The following is a 15,472-nucleotide window of genomic DNA, read 5'->3' on the forward strand; positions in this document are numbered from 1 at the left end:
AACTGTATTATTATACAAAAGAAGTTTAAAAAAGGCCACTCTGAAAAGATTTTAGTGCTAATGAAAAGTTTTTTACTCTTATAAAATTTGATAATTTGAAAGTGCAAATTTAATTTTTGGCTCCATTTAAGGCTATGCAAAAATATTAAATGCCCCTCTCTCAACTCTTCTTAAGATTGAAAACCTTTTTACACATTTTAAAAAGCCTTTGAATTTATTGAATGCGAATTGAAACCATAGAGGTGTAATCGTTTCTTCCGGTCATCAATCCTTAGTGAGACATAGAGCATCAAGAGGTGTATTCATAGTAAAAATAACCAACAAAATACCAGAAAATACTAAAGAAACCATAATGACATTTTTACAAAAAGAGTACCTTATCTAGTTACATAACTTCAAATATAGCAAAAAAGTCGTTTCCTTAACAAAAGAATTTCGCTTAACAAAAAAAACTCATAAATTAAATTGTACATAAGCATAACACATTTATTTAAAAAAAACGCACATTCTACAGACAATTTGTCACGCATACAAAGTTCTTACTTAACACAATAAAAATTTCGTGTTTTATTTTCTTTAAATGGGCATTTAGTGCGTTTTTATATCCAAAGCTAGGCAACTCTGCAGTAGCGAGAGAGAGATTTGACTGCCGAAAGCAGAAGAACACCCACAACACCGGCAATCGCGGGCAATGCCACCAGATGTAAAAAAAAAAGTAAAGCTAAATAAAACTGAGTGAATTATTTAAATAATTATTAAAAAATGTATATTTTACAAAATTATAAACATGACATTTTAATTAGAACAGCTAGAAAAATGTCATGAAGAAAGAGCTAAACCTCCGAGACAAAAAATAATAAAAATAACAAAAAAAAATGCTAAATCAAGTTACGAAAATGGTAATCTGGCCATACTGGAGCTAAAATCACGTAACTAGTTGTCAAATTCACTGAGCGCAAAGTAACGGGACCACGATGGGCGCCATCTCATTATTCTTTGCATCATGGGCACAAACGTCAGTATAAGTTTTTTATTTGAAGCGTAAACAACAATATTTTTACCACACTTGAAAATGTCGAATTTCGTGCCAAATAATGTGTTTTTGCGGGGAATTCTTCTTCATTATTTTAATATGAAGAAAAAAGCAGCCGAAAGTCATCGTATCTTGGTGGAAGTTTATGGTGAGCATGCTCTATCTGAGCGAACGTGCCAGAAGTGGTTTGCACGCTTTAAAAGTGGTGATTTTGGCTTGGAAGACGAAGAACGCGAGGGTGCGCCGCCAAAGTTCATGGATACCGAATTGGAGGAATTGCTCGATCAAGATCCGGCTCAAACGCAAGAAGAGGTTGCAAAAACTTTGGGAGTTGATCAATCAACCATTTCCAAACGTTTAAAAGCCATGGGAATGATCCGAAAGGTAGGCCATTGGGAGCCGTATGAATTGAAGCCAAGAGACGTTGAACGCCGTTTTATGGCATGCGAACAGCTGCTTCAACGGCACAAAAGAAAGGGTTTTTTGCATCGAATTGTGACTGGCGGTGAAAAGTGGGTCCATTACGACAATCCAAAACGTCGGGCAACGTATGAATACCCTGGCCATGCTTCAACATCGACGTCGGCGCAGAATATTCATGGCCTGAAGGTTATGCTGTGTATCTGGTGGGACCAGCTGGGTGTTGTGTATTATGAGCTACTGAAACCGAATGAAACGATTACGGGGGATGTCTACCGACGACAATTGATGCGTTTGAGCCGAGCACTGCTAGAAAAACGGCCGCAATACGCCGATAGACACGACAAAGTTATTTTGCAACATGACAATGCTCGGCCACATGTTGCACAAGCGGTCAAAACATACTTAGAAACGCTCAAATGGGATGTCCTACCCCACCCGCCGTATAGTCCAGACCTTGCGCCATCCTATTACTATCTCTTCCGATCGATGCAACATGGCCTGGCTGACCAGCACTTCCGTAATTACGATGAAGTCAAAAAATGGATCGATTCGTGGATTGCGGCAAAACCGACCGAATTTTTCACAAAGGGAATCCGTGAATTGCCAGAAAGATGGGAAAAAGTAGTAGTAAGCGATGGACAATATTTTGAATATTAAATTTGTAACCATTTTACGTCAATAAAGTTTCAAATTTCGAAAAAAAACCGCACGAACTTATTCATAGTCCTATATATTATATTAATATCGAGTATCGTAACAGCAAAACTTTCGGAGAATTCGCCTTGTGTGACGGTCCTCAAACTGATTACTCCTCGTGATGCGTAATGAAATGGATAACACACTGCTATTATTTTTGCATTAAGTGTGATTTTATTTTTATTAAATTTAAATGAGGAAATTAAGCATTTGTTTTACAATGTTTGTGTCTTATTATTTCACATTTCTAGCATATGATATTGTCGAATGATGTTTTTAATAACTTTTTATTCCATTAATAGCTCTGAAAAAATCTTGGCTTTATTCATAATGCAATAGAAAAACGGGGTAAAAATGTTTAATAAAATATGCTGCATGAACTAAAGTTTGTGCTTTCTAAAAAAAGTTATAGTCAAAACAATGCAAAAAATAAAGTACATAAATTAATTCAAAAACGAAAATATATATAAATATCTGTAAATAAAAGCTTATTTTTGCACTATAAACAGCCAAATTTGTAGAGTAACTTTTATGCTATTAAGAAAAAATTAGCCATTTCCTATTCAATGTTTTTAATATCATATAAAAATATTTGGTTTATAATACAACATACATACATTTCGGATTCTTAAAGAAATCGGTTACAAAGTGTTTCTGATTCAATTATTAAAGTCATAGCGAAATAATAGACACTTATTTATTAATCCCTTAACAGAATTTAGCAAATTATTAATCATTTTAAATTTGTCAAGTTTTTCGGTGAACGAATTTTATATTTCTAATTTTTGTATAGAATATTTATAAACGTATGCAACGTACGTCTTTATGCTTATGTACAGTAGATGGGACACGAGCGTCCACCATGATTGTGTATATGGGTGCGGAGTGGCGCAGCCAAACACCATTCATACCAAATTTTTTGTTTTGTAACGCAACGCCAAAAGTGAATTTCAATAGTTTGACCTTTTTTTACGTCCATTGGTTCCTGTAAAATTATATGATACTTAATTTGACAACACTCAAATGTATAAAGATTTCAAAAAAATATTACCGTGAACGGAAAGTACATCGGAAACCAAGAGAACATGCCTGGCGTGTGCGTTTGTGGGTTAATGCTCAGCTTAATATCCTTATAAAGCACCGTATCAAAGTAGCCCGCTATACCCGTAAGCACACAATCCAATTCCACTTCGAAGCGCAATGTTTTATAGCGACTATTATCAATTGGACTTTGAGGGTTAGGATGTACAAATTCGAACAAAGATTGTGGCAAGCCAATATTGTATATATTTTTGAGTAGCACAACAAAGCCACTCTCTGCATGTGTATGATAAGTGGCCTGCTTTTGCCGACCAAATGTCTCGTGACGCAGCACTTGACGCACACCATTAAGCAGCTTGGAAGACATTATTGGATTGATATAGGAGGTAGACTTGCAGGGAATGCTTATGCCATCGGATTTTAGTAGTTTTTGTGCACAATCCAAGCATTCTGGTGAAAGTTCATTATCACCAAATGAGCCCAATAGCTCAGAGACTAGAATATCGGCTGGTTCAGGTGGTGAGAATTCGCGCATATCCTTAGAGAATATATGCACATCTGTCGATGATTAAAGAATGTAATTTAAATTTATATAATATTAATAATGGTGTACCTTTCTTGTACCACAATTTTTTAGCAATAGCATTCAGTGTGCGTATAGCGTTGGGATTTTTCTCGATAATGTAGACGCGCACTTTACGCCCGGTGTTTTCTGCGGCATTTAGCGCTGAACGTACAAGTGGACCTCGACCTGCCCCTAACACCATTATAACGGTCTGTAGGTGATAACGTTTATTATAAGTCAACGCTTTTATTTGATGACAGAAATAAATAAAAAATACCAATTTCTTTTCCTTGTCTTTTTCAGCAACACGGTCCAAAAGTGCTTGTTCAATGGCCTCTTGATAAAGCTTATATTTGGCAGGATCCTTTTCGAAGACCTCATAAGTGTAACAATCCAAGTTATCGTACAATGGTTGCAGCGGCTCTTCCAACACATCTTCGAAACTGTAAATAAATATAAGCTGCTTACATAAATTATTTAAATATGGCCTACTCAAAGACTTACGCCAACAGTTCGTGCATGTCACTGTTAATATCCTGGAAACGCATCATATATTCGGCATAGAGTTTCAGGCTGCCGTCATGCACATCCGAAGAGATAATTATATTTATGCGTGCACGCATAAAATAAGATAAAATCTCCTGCCAAGCTTTTGGTAGCACTGGGTTTTTCTTATTTCCCTTTGTTCTTCTCTCTCTCATCGTTCGTTTGACAGTTCGCTCCTCAAATTTATTCTGCACGGCATTACAAACGGTTAGAAGAACATTTGTAATAATAGAATTTTAATAGAATTTGGACTATTATTTAGTAAAAATAGCTTTAAATCGAATCTTAATGTAATAAAGAATCTTTATAAGTGATTTTGTTACTTTTCTGTGTTTGTATTTAAGTGAAATAAGCCTCTGTAATGGGGCATTTTTTCAAGCTTATAAAAAAAAAGATGCATTTTTAACGTTAAATATTGCTTGTAATTCTTAATTTTAATTTATAAAAAGAATATAAATCAAAAGGCTGATATAGTGACTACATTTGCGTGTTATAATTTTTAAATTCGGTCCACGCACTTAGACATTATAACCAAATATATCGTGGTAGAAAAGGAAAGCTCAGCCCTATAAATTATTAATTTTCATAAAACTTATAAAACCTTACTTTAAAAGTGGCCCAATTCATTCGGAAATGGGAATAGAAAAGGTCCTCGGGAAACGACTTTATTGTTTTAAGAAACGATTTGTTTTTAGGTATTTTTCTTTTTAAAGACAAGCATTTGTACTAAACATTTTTCTCTGACTTCAATAGCCTTCTTTTTCTTAAATTTAAAGAAAATTTATCTTTTCTTTGCTCACAAATTTCGTCTAGTGTTAGATTCAGCAAAATTTCCATTTTAGTATTATACGCGTTCAAAAATGCAAACAAACGTATTTGCAAATTGTCAAAAATTGTATAAGAAGTATCAAATGTCAAACTTGCAGTGTTGCCACTGATGCTTATGCTGCAAGTCATGTTGCATTTACGAACACAGCCTTGGTTTAACTATGCTTTTGCAAGTGTTTATGTCGCGTGTACTCGTCATGAAATGATGACATTTTTTGTTTAATGGCGAGTATTTTAATATTTAAGTAAACAACTCCAAGCCTTCGCAGAAGATGTGGGCGTATTAATCTCAGGACGATCACTTGAAGCTATTTGTAATAAAATGCAGGTAGCTCTAAATAAGATTGAGCGTTGATGCGAATTGCATGGTCTTTCGGTGAGTCCTATAAAAAGTACCTTAATGCTTTTCACTAGTAGGGGACGCAATATGGAAGGCCTTTTACTACCCACTTTGAAAGGGGTAACACTGAAACTGTCTTCTGAGGTTAAATACTTAGGAGTAATCCTAGATAGTAAGCTTACCTAGAAGAAGCACATCGAGCAGAAGGTCTCTCGCACACTAAAAGTTTTCTGGTGGTGTATGAGATCTTTTGGCAAGACATGGGGTCTAAGACCGGCGATAGTACTCTGGTTGTACATCACCCTGATTAGACCAAATATTACATATGCCTCTGTAGTATGGTGGAAGGCTACAATGGTTAATTCCAGAGTAAAACCCTTAAACAGGCTACAGAGAAGTGTGTGCTTGGGTATCACAAGTGCTATGAGTACTACATCTGGCATCTGGTGGTGCTCTTAATGCCATTCTGAACTTGAAACCTCTAGGTCCTCAAATTCGAAAGGAAACGATGAGGGCGGCGTGAAGGCTCAAGTTAAACGGAGTATGGGGAAATGAAGAAAGCACTGGCCCCTGTCAGATATACCACCAGTTGTCGGAGCGGGACACTGTTCTCGAGTTCTCGATGCCAGTGGAAAATCGGGTGCCTTTCGTTAGCTTCGGTTGAAAGTACGATGTTTTGATCCCAGACAGAGATCAATGGTTAAGTTCAGAGAACCTATTAACGGGATATTAGCACACTTTCTACACCGACGGATCCAAAACCAGTGATGGTAGCGGACATGGATGGTAGTTAGACGAAGACACTAAGTACTCCTATGCCACAGGACAGATGCACACGTTATTCCTTACGAAAGTCTTTGCCATCTTGAATGTGGCATACTGGCTAATTGAGAAAAAGTGGCAGAGTAGTAGTATTGGAATTTGTAGTGATAGTGAAAGCCCTTGCTAGCCCACGGTGCTCTTCGAAGTTAGTCGGTGCATGTAAGACAAAACTGAACAGTGTTGCAAAACACAACAAAGTTAGTCTTATTTGGGTGCCTGGTCATTGTGGTATTACAGGGAACGAGTTAGCTGATAAACTGGCTAATGAAGGCTCTTCAAGTATGCCACTAGGCCCTGAACCCTTTCTAGGTGTCAATTCCGCATCGATTCAACTATGGATTGACGACTTCATGACGTCGTCTACCCATCGAGGCCGTTGCTCTGGGTTGAACTCGTGCAGAGTAGCCAACTGCTTTGTGAAAGAACCAACCAGGAAAATAGCGACCTTTCTCCTAAAACTCAGCAGAAAGGACCTGAGAGTACTGGTGGGTGTAATCACATGGCACAACGCCTGTGGTCAGCATATGGCTGCCATGGGGGTCGTCAACAGCCCGATATGCCTATCCTGTCTTGAGGAAGATGACACTGCAGAGCATTTTCTCTGTAGCTGTCCGGCGTTTTCCAGAATCAGACTTAGAATATTGGGCTGCGATGTACTGAGTATGGATAAAGTTCATACTCTCCCTCTTCCGGATCTCTTAAGATTCATCAATGAATCCAAGAGATTTGTAGAAGAGCGATCAAACTAATTCTACAACACTTCATGCTCGTACATAAAAAGTTGCTATCTGCAAATTCTGATTAAAAAGTTGACATTTTTGAGGACAATTCTTTGAAATTTTTAAAATTTCGCAAAAAAGTTAAAGTTTGGAACTTTTTTTTATAACTTTTTTTCTACAATCAACTAAATCTTTACAAAAAAATGCGAAACAAATTTTGCATGAAAAATACTGCATAGACAAAGTTATTTAATTATGTGAGCACAAGTGTACTTATAGGACTATGAATAAGTTCGTGCGGTTTTACAACAGATGGCGTAACTTGATTATTATTCCATCGATCCACATTTCCAAACATTCATTGGAGAGCTACTGTCGTAAGGCACAAACCAAGAATGATAGAAAGAAGATTGCGCCCATCAGAGCGTACGTGACGTCACGTTTGCAGAGTTGTGCAGTATTGCCAACCATTTGCTCTTCTCAATAAATTTTTTATACCGAAAATGCGACAATTTTTAAGTTTGGTGTTTGTTTCTTTTTGTTTTTAATTTAAGGCTACCGAGACTTAAGTTGAAAAAAAACTGTATTATTATACAAAAGAAGTTTAAAAAAGGCCACTCTGAAAAGATTTTAGTGCTAATGAAAAGTTTTTTACTCTTATAAAATTTGATAATTTGAAAGTGCAAATTTAATTTTTGGCTCCATTTAAGGCTATGCAAAAATATTAAATGCCCCTCTCTCAACTCTTCTTAAGATTGAAAACCTTTTTACACATTTTAAAAAGCCTTTGAATTTATTGAATGCGAATTGAAACCATAGAGGTGTAATCGTTTCTTCCGGTCATCAATCCTTAGTGAGACATAGAGCATCAAGAGGTGTATTCATAGTAAAAATAACCAACAAAATACCAGAAAATACTAAAGAAACCATAATGACATTTTTACAAAAAGAGTACCTTATCTAGTTACATAACTTCAAATATAGCAAAAAAGTCGTTTCCTTAACAAAAGAATTTCGCTTAACAAAAAAAACTCATAAATTAAATTGTACATAAGCATAACACATTTATTTAAAAAAAACGCACATTCTACAGACAATTTGTCACGCATACAAAGTTCTTACTTAACACAATAAAAATTTCGTGTTTTATTTTCTTTAAATGGGCATTTAGTGCGTTTTTATATCCAAAGCTAGGCAACTCTGCAGTAGCGAGAGAGAGATTTGACTGCCGAAAGCAGAAGAACACCCACAACACCGGCAATCGCGGGCAATGCCACCAGATGTAAAAAAAAAAGTAAAGCTAAATAAAACTGAGTGAATTATTTAAATAATTATTAAAAAATGTATATTTTACAAAATTATAAACATGACATTTTAATTAGAACAGCTAGAAAAATGTCATGAAGAAAGAGCTAAACCTCCGAGACAAAAAATAATAAAAATAACAAAAAAAAATGCTAAATCAAGTTACGAAAATGGTAATCTGGCCATACTGGAGCTAAAATCACGTACCTAGTTGTCAAATTCACTGAGCGCAAAGTAACGGGACCACGATGGGCGCCATCTCATTATTCTTTGCATCATGGGCACAAACGTCAGTATAAGTTTTTTATTTGAAGCGTAAACAACAATATTTTTACCACACTTGAAAATGTCGAATTTCGTGCCAAATAATGTGTTTTTGCGGGGAATTCTTCTTCATTATTTTAATATGAAGAAAAAAGCAGCCGAAAGTCATCGTATCTTGGTGGAAGTTTATGGTGAGCATGCTCTATCTGAGCGAACGTGCCAGAAGTGGTTTGCACGCTTTAAAAGTGGTGATTTTGGCTTGGAAGACGAAGAACGCGAGGGTGCGCCGCCAAAGTTCATGGATACCGAATTGGAGGAATTGCTCGATCAAGATCCGGCTCAAACGCAAGAAGAGGTTGCAAAAACTTTGGGAGTTGATCAATCAACCATTTCCAAACGTTTAAAAGCCATGGGAATGATCCGAAAGGTAGGCCATTGGGTGCCGTATGAATTGAAGCCAAGAGACGTTGAACGCCGTTTTATGGCATGCGAACAACTGCTTCAACGGCACAAAAGAAAGGGTTTTTTGCATCGAATTGTGACTGGCGGTGAAAAGTGGGTCCATTACGACAATCCAAAACGTCGGGCAACGTATGAATACCCTGGCCATGCTTCAACATCGACGTCGGCGCAGAATATTCATGGCCTGAAGGTTATGCTGTGTATCTGGTGGGACCAGCTGGGTGTTGTGTATTATGAGCTACTGAAACCGAATGAAACGATTACGGGGGATGTCTACCGACGACAATTGATGCGTTTGAGCCGAGCACTGCTAGAAAAACGGCCGCAATACGCCGATAGACACGACAAAGTTATTTTGCAACATGACAATGCTCGGCCACATGTTGCACAAGCGGTCAAAACATACTTAGAAACGCTCAAATGGGATGTCCTACCCCACCCGCCGTATAGTCCAGACCTTGCGCCATCCTATTACTATCTCTTCCGATCGATGCAACATGGCCTGGCTGACCAGCACTTCCGTAATTACGATGAAGTCAAAAAATGGATCGATTCGTGGATTGCGGCAAAACCGACCGAATTTTTCACAAAGGGAATCCGTGAATTGCCAGAAAGATGGGAAAAAGTAGTAGTAAGCGATGGACAATATTTTGAATATTAAATTTGTAACCATTTTACGTCAATAAAGTTTCAAATTTCGAAAAAAAACCGCACGAACTTATTCATAGTCCTATATATTATATTAATATCGAGTATCGTAACAGCAAAACTTTCGGAGAATTCGCCTTGTGTGACGGTCCTCAAACTGATTACTCCTCGTGATGCGTAATGAAATGGATAACACACTGCTATTATTTTTGCATTAAGTGTGATTTTATTTTTATTAAATTTAAATGAGGAAATTAAGCATTTGTTTTACAATGTTTGTGTCTTATTATTTCACATTTCTAGCATATGATATTGTCGAATGATGTTTTTAATAACTTTTTATTCCATTAATAGCTCTGAAAAAATCTTGGCTTTATTCATAATGCAATAGAAAAACGGGGTAAAAATGTTTAATAAAATATGCTGCATGAACTAAAGTTTGTGCTTTCTAAAAAAAGTTATAGTCAAAACAATGCAAAAAATAAAGTACATAAATTAATTCAAAAACGAAAATATATATAAATATCTGTAAATAAAAGCTTATTTTTGCACTATAAACAGCCAAATTTGTAGAGTAACTTTTATGCTATTAAGAAAAAATTAGCCATTTCCTATTCAATGTTTTTAATATCATATAAAAATATTTGGTTTATAATACAACATACATACATTTCGGATTCTTAAAGAAATCGGTTACAAAGTGTTTCTGATTCAATTATTAAAGTCATAGCGAAATAATAGACACTTATTTATTAATCCCTTAACAGAATTTAGCAAATTATTAATCATTTTAAATTTGTCAAGTTTTTCGGTGAACGAATTTTATATTTCTAATTTTTGTATAGAATATTTATAAACGTATGCAACGTACGTCTTTATGCTTATGTACAGTAGATGGGACACGAGCGTCCACCATGATTGTGTATATGGGTGCGGAGTGGCGCAGCCAAACACCATTCATACCAAATTTTTTGTTTTGTAACGCAACGCCAAAAGTGAATTTCAATAGTTTGACCTTTTTTTACGTCCATTGGTTCCTGTAAAATTATATGATACTTAATTTGACAACACTCAAATGTATAAAGATTTCAAAAAAATATTACCGTGAACGGAAAGTACATCGGAAACCAAGAGAACATGCCTGGCGTGTGCGTTTGTGGGTTAATGCTCAGCTTAATATCCTTATAAAGCACCGTAGCCCGCTATACCCGTAAGCACACAATCCAATTCCACTTCGAAGCGCAATGTTTTATAGCGACTATTATCAATTGGACTTTGAGGGTTAGGATGTACAAATTCGAACAAAGATTGTGGCAAGCCAATATTGTATATATTTTTGAGTAGCACAACAAAGCCACTCTCTGCATGTGTATGATAAGTGGCCTGCTTTTGCCGACCAAATGTCTCGTGACGCAGCACTTGACGCACACCATTAAGCAGCTTGGAAGACATTATTGGATTGATATAGGAGGTAGACTTGCAGGGAATGCTTATGCCATCGGATTTTAGTAGTTTTTGTGCACAATCCAAGCATTCTGGTGAAAGTTCATTATCACCAAATGAGCCCAATAGCTCAGAGACTAGAATATCGGCTGGTTCAGGTGGTGAGAATTCGCGCATATCCTTAGAGAATATATGCACATCTGTCGATGATTAAAGGATGTAATTTAAATTTATATAATATTAATAATGGTGTACCTTTCTTGTACCACAATTTTTTAGCAATAGCATTCAGTGTGCGTATAGCGTTGGGATTTTTCTCGATAATGTAGACGCGCACTTTACGCCCGGTGTTTTCTGCGGCATTTAGCGCTGAACGTACAAGTGGACCTCGACCTGCCCCTAACACCATTATAACGGTCTGTAGGTGATAACGTTTATTATAAGTCAACGCTTTTGATTTGATGACAGAAATAAATAAAAAATACCAATTTCTTTTCCTTGTCTTTTTCAGCAACACGGTCCAAAAGTGCTTGTTCAATGGCCTCTTGATAAAGCTTATATTTGGCAGGATCCTTTTCGAAGACCTCATAAGTGTAACAATCCAAGTTATCGTACAATGGTTGCAGCGGCTCTTCCAACACATCTTCGAAACTGTAAATAAATATAAGCTGCTTACATAAATTATTTAAATATGGCCTACTCAAAGACTTACGCCAACAGTTCGTGCATGTCACTGTTAATATCCTGGAAACGCATCATATATTCGGCATAGAGTTTCAGGCTGCCGTCATGCACATCCGAAGAGATAATTATATTTATGCGTGCACGCATAAAATAAGATAAAATCTCCTGCCAAGCTTTTGGTAGCACTGGGTTTTTCTTATTTCCCTTTGTTCTTCTCTCTCTCATCGTTCGTTTGACAGTTCGCTCCTCAAATTTATTCTGCACGGCATTACAAACGGTTAGAAGAACATTTGTAATAATAGAATTTTAATAGAATTTGGACTATTATTTAGTAAAAATAGCTTTAAATCGAATCTTAATGTAATAAAGAATCTTTATAAGTGATTTTGTTACTTTTCTGTGTTTGTATTTAAGTGAAATAAGCCTCTGTAATGGGGCATTTTTTCAAGCTTATAAAAAAAAAGATGCATTTTTAACGTTAAATATTGCTTGTAATTCTTAATTTTAATTTATAAAAAGAATATAAATCAAAAGGCTGATATAGTGACTACATTTGCGTGTTATAATTTTTAAATTCGGTCCACGCACTTAGACATTATAACCAAATATATCGTGGTAGAAAAGGAAAGCTCAGCCCTATAAATTATTAATTTTCATAAAACTTATAAAACCTTACTTTAAAAGTGGCCCAATTCATTCGGAAATGGGAATAGAAAAGGTCCTCGGGAAACGACTTTATTGTTTTAAGAAACGATTTGTTTTTAGGTATTTTTCTTTTTAAAGACAAGCATTTGTACTAAACATTTTTCTCTGACTTCAATAGCCTTCTTTTTCTTAAATTTAAAGAAAATTTATCTTTTCTTTGCTCACAAATTTCGTCTAGTGTTAGATTCAGCAAAATTTCCATTTTAGTATTATACGCGTTCAAAAATGCAAACAAACGTATTTGCAAATTGTCAAAAATTGTATAAGAAGTATCAAATGTCAAACTTGCAGTGTTGCCACTGATGCTTATGCTGCAAGTCATGTTGCATTTACGAACACAGCCTTGGTTTAACTATGCTTTTGCAAGTGTTTATGTCGCGTGTACTCGTCATGAAATGATGACATTTTTTGTTTAATGGCGAGTATTTTAATATTTAAGTAAACAACTCCAAGCCTTCGCAGAAGATGTGGGCGTATTAATCTCAGGACGATCACTTGAAGCTATTTGTAATAAAATGCAGGTAGCTCTAAATAAGATTGAGCGTTGATGCGAATTGCATGGTCTTTCGGTGAGTCCTATAAAAAGTACCTTAATGCTTTTCACTAGTAGGGGACGCAATATGGAAGGCCTTTTACTACCCACTTTGAAAGGGGTAACACTGAAACTGTCTTCTGAGGTTAAATACTTAGGAGTAATCCTAGATAGTAAGCTTACCTAGAAGAAGCACATCGAGCAGAAGGTCTCTCGCACACTAAAAGTTTTCTGGTGGTGTATGAGATCTTTTGGCAAGACATGGGGTCTAAGACCGGCGATAGTACTCTGGTTGTACATCACCCTGATTAGACCAAATATTACATATGCCTCTGTAGTATGGTGGAAGGCTACAATGGTTAATTCCAGAGTAAAACCCTTAAACAGGCTACAGAGAAGTGTGTGCTTGGGTATCACAAGTGCTATGAGTACTACATCTGGCATCTGGTGGTGCTCTTAATGCCATTCTGAACTTGAAACCTCTAGGCCCTCAAATTCGAAAGGAAACGATGAGGGCGGCGTGAAGGCTCAAGTTAAACGGAGTATGGGGAAATGAAGAAAGCACTGGCCCCTGTCAGATATACCACCAGTTGTCGGAGCGGGACACTGTTCTCGAGTTCTCGATGCCAGTGGAAAATCGGGTGCCTTTCGTTAGCTTCGGTTGAAAGTACGATGTTTTGATCCCAGACAGAGATCAATGGTTAAGTTCAGAGAACCTATTAACGGGATATTAGCACACTTTCTACACCGACGGATCCAAAACCAGTGATGGTAGCGGACATGGATGGTAGTTAGACGAAGACACTAAGTACTCCTATGCCACAGGACAGATGCACACGTTATTCCTTACGAAAGTCTTTGCCATCTTGAATGTGGCATACTGGCTAATTGAGAAAAAGTGGCAGAGTAGTAGTATTGGAATTTGTAGTGATAGTGAAAGCCCTTGCTAGCCCACGGTGCTCTTCGAAGTTAGTCGGTGCATGTAAGACAAAACTGAACAGTGTTGCAAAACACAACAAAGTTAGTCTTATTTGGGTGCCTGGTCATTGTGGTATTACAGGGAACGAGTTAGCTGATAAACTGGCTAATGAAGGCTCTTCAAGTATGCCACTAGGCCCTGAACCCTTTCTAGGTGTCAATTCCGCATCGATTCAACTATGGATTGACGACTTCATGACGTCGTCTACCCATCGAGGCCGTTGCTCTGGGTTGAACTCGTGCAGAGTAGCCAACTGCTTTGTGAAAGAACCAACCAGGAAAATAGCGACCTTTCTCCTAAAACTCAGCAGAAAGGACCTGAGAGTACTGGTGGGTGTAATCACATGGCACAACGCCTGTGGTCAGCATATGGCTGCCATGGGGGTCGTCAACAGCCCGATATGCCTATCCTGTCTTGAGGAAGATGACACTGCAGAGCATTTTCTCTGTAGCTGTCCGGCGTTTTCCAGAATCAGACTTAGAATATTGGGCTGCGATGTACTGAGTATGGATAAAGTTCATACTCTCCCTCTTCCGGATCTCTTAAGATTCATCAATGAATCCAAGAGATTTGTAGAAGAGCGATCAAACTAATTCTACAACACTTCATGCTCGTACATAAAAAGTTGCTATCTGCAAATTCTGATTAAAAAGTTGACATTTTTGAGGACAATTCTTTGAAATTTTTAAAATTTCGCAAAAAAGTTAAAGTTTGGAACTTTTTTTTATAACTTTTTTTCTACAATCAACTAAATCTTTACAAAAAAATGCGAAACAAATTTTGCATGAAAAATACTGCATAGACAAAGTTATTTAATTATGTGAGCACAAGTGTACTTATAGGACTATGAATAAGTTCGTGCGGTTTTACAACAGATGGCGTAACTTGATTATTATTCCATCGATCCACATTTCCAAACATTCATTGGAGAGCTACTGTCGTAAGGCACAAACCAAGAATGATAGAAAGAAGATTGCGCCCATCAGAGCGTACGTGACGTCACGTTTGCAGAGTTGTGCAGTATTGCCAACCATTTGCTCTTCTCAATAAATTTTTTATACCGAAAATGCGACAATTTTTAAGTTTGGTGTTTGTTTCTTTTTGTTTTTAATTTAAGGCTACCGAGACTTAAGTTGAAAAAAAACTGTATTATTATACAAAAGAAGTTTAAAAAAGGCCACTCTGAAAAGATTTTAGTGCTAATGAAAAGTTTTTTACTCTTATAAAATTTGATAATTTGAAAGTGCAAATTTAATTTTTGGCTCCATTTAAGGCTATGCAAAAATATTAAATGCCCCTCTCTCAACTCTTCTTAAGATTGAAAACCTTTTTACACATTTTAAAAAGCCTTTGAATTTATTGAATGCGAATTGAAACCATAGAGGTGTAATCGTTTCTTCCGGTCATCAATCCTTATTGAGACATAGAGCATCAAGA

General features: G+C 36.6%; 1 protein-coding gene and 1 pseudogene across 2 annotated transcripts; both read right to left on the reverse strand.

Moving 5' to 3' along the window:
- Positions 1 to 2,303: 2,303 nt before the first annotated feature.
- LOC128867343 (protein arginine N-methyltransferase 5-like) lies at positions 2,304 to 5,203 on the reverse strand. 2 transcript variants are annotated; one of them, XM_054108493.1, is made up of 6 exons: positions 5,105 to 5,203; positions 4,263 to 4,492; positions 4,036 to 4,201; positions 3,807 to 3,969; positions 3,204 to 3,751; positions 2,304 to 3,137 (listed from the first exon to the last, which is right to left on the reverse strand). In XM_054108493.1, exons 2-6 carry the CDS (start codon positions 4,457 to 4,459, stop codon positions 2,982 to 2,984), a joined length of 1,230 nt encoding a protein of 409 aa, XP_053964468.1. In that variant the 5' UTR covers positions 4,460 to 4,492; positions 5,105 to 5,203; the 3' UTR covers positions 2,304 to 2,981. The 2 variants fall into 2 exon arrangements, with proteins under 2 accessions (XP_053964468.1, XP_053964467.1); XM_054108492.1 differs by lacking the exon at positions 5,105 to 5,203 and adding an exon at positions 4,911 to 5,055.
- A 4,692-nt stretch (positions 5,204 to 9,895) lies between these two features.
- Positions 9,896 to 12,643, reverse strand: LOC128867378 (protein arginine N-methyltransferase 5-like; annotated as a pseudogene).
- Between the last annotated feature and the right edge of the window lie 2,829 nt (positions 12,644 to 15,472).

This window comes from Anastrepha ludens, chromosome 6 (genome assembly GCF_028408465.1).
Source record: "Anastrepha ludens isolate Willacy chromosome 6, idAnaLude1.1, whole genome shotgun sequence".
Lineage (NCBI taxonomy): Eukaryota > Metazoa > Arthropoda > Insecta > Diptera > Tephritidae > Anastrepha > Anastrepha ludens.

Bases quoted from the DNA above. Each gene is read 5' to 3' on its own strand.
- LOC128867343 (XM_054108492.1), bottom strand. From the start codon at position 4,931: ATGAATTGGGCCACTTTTAAA. The intron at 4,493-4,910 runs GTAAGGTTTTAT...AATGCCGTGCAG, and splicing joins TGAATTGGGCCACTTTTAAA to AATAAATTTGAGGAGCGAAC. The intron at 3,138-3,203 runs GTAATATTTTTT...ATAATTTTACAG, and splicing joins CGATGTACTTTCCGTTCACG to GAACCAATGGACGTAAAAAA.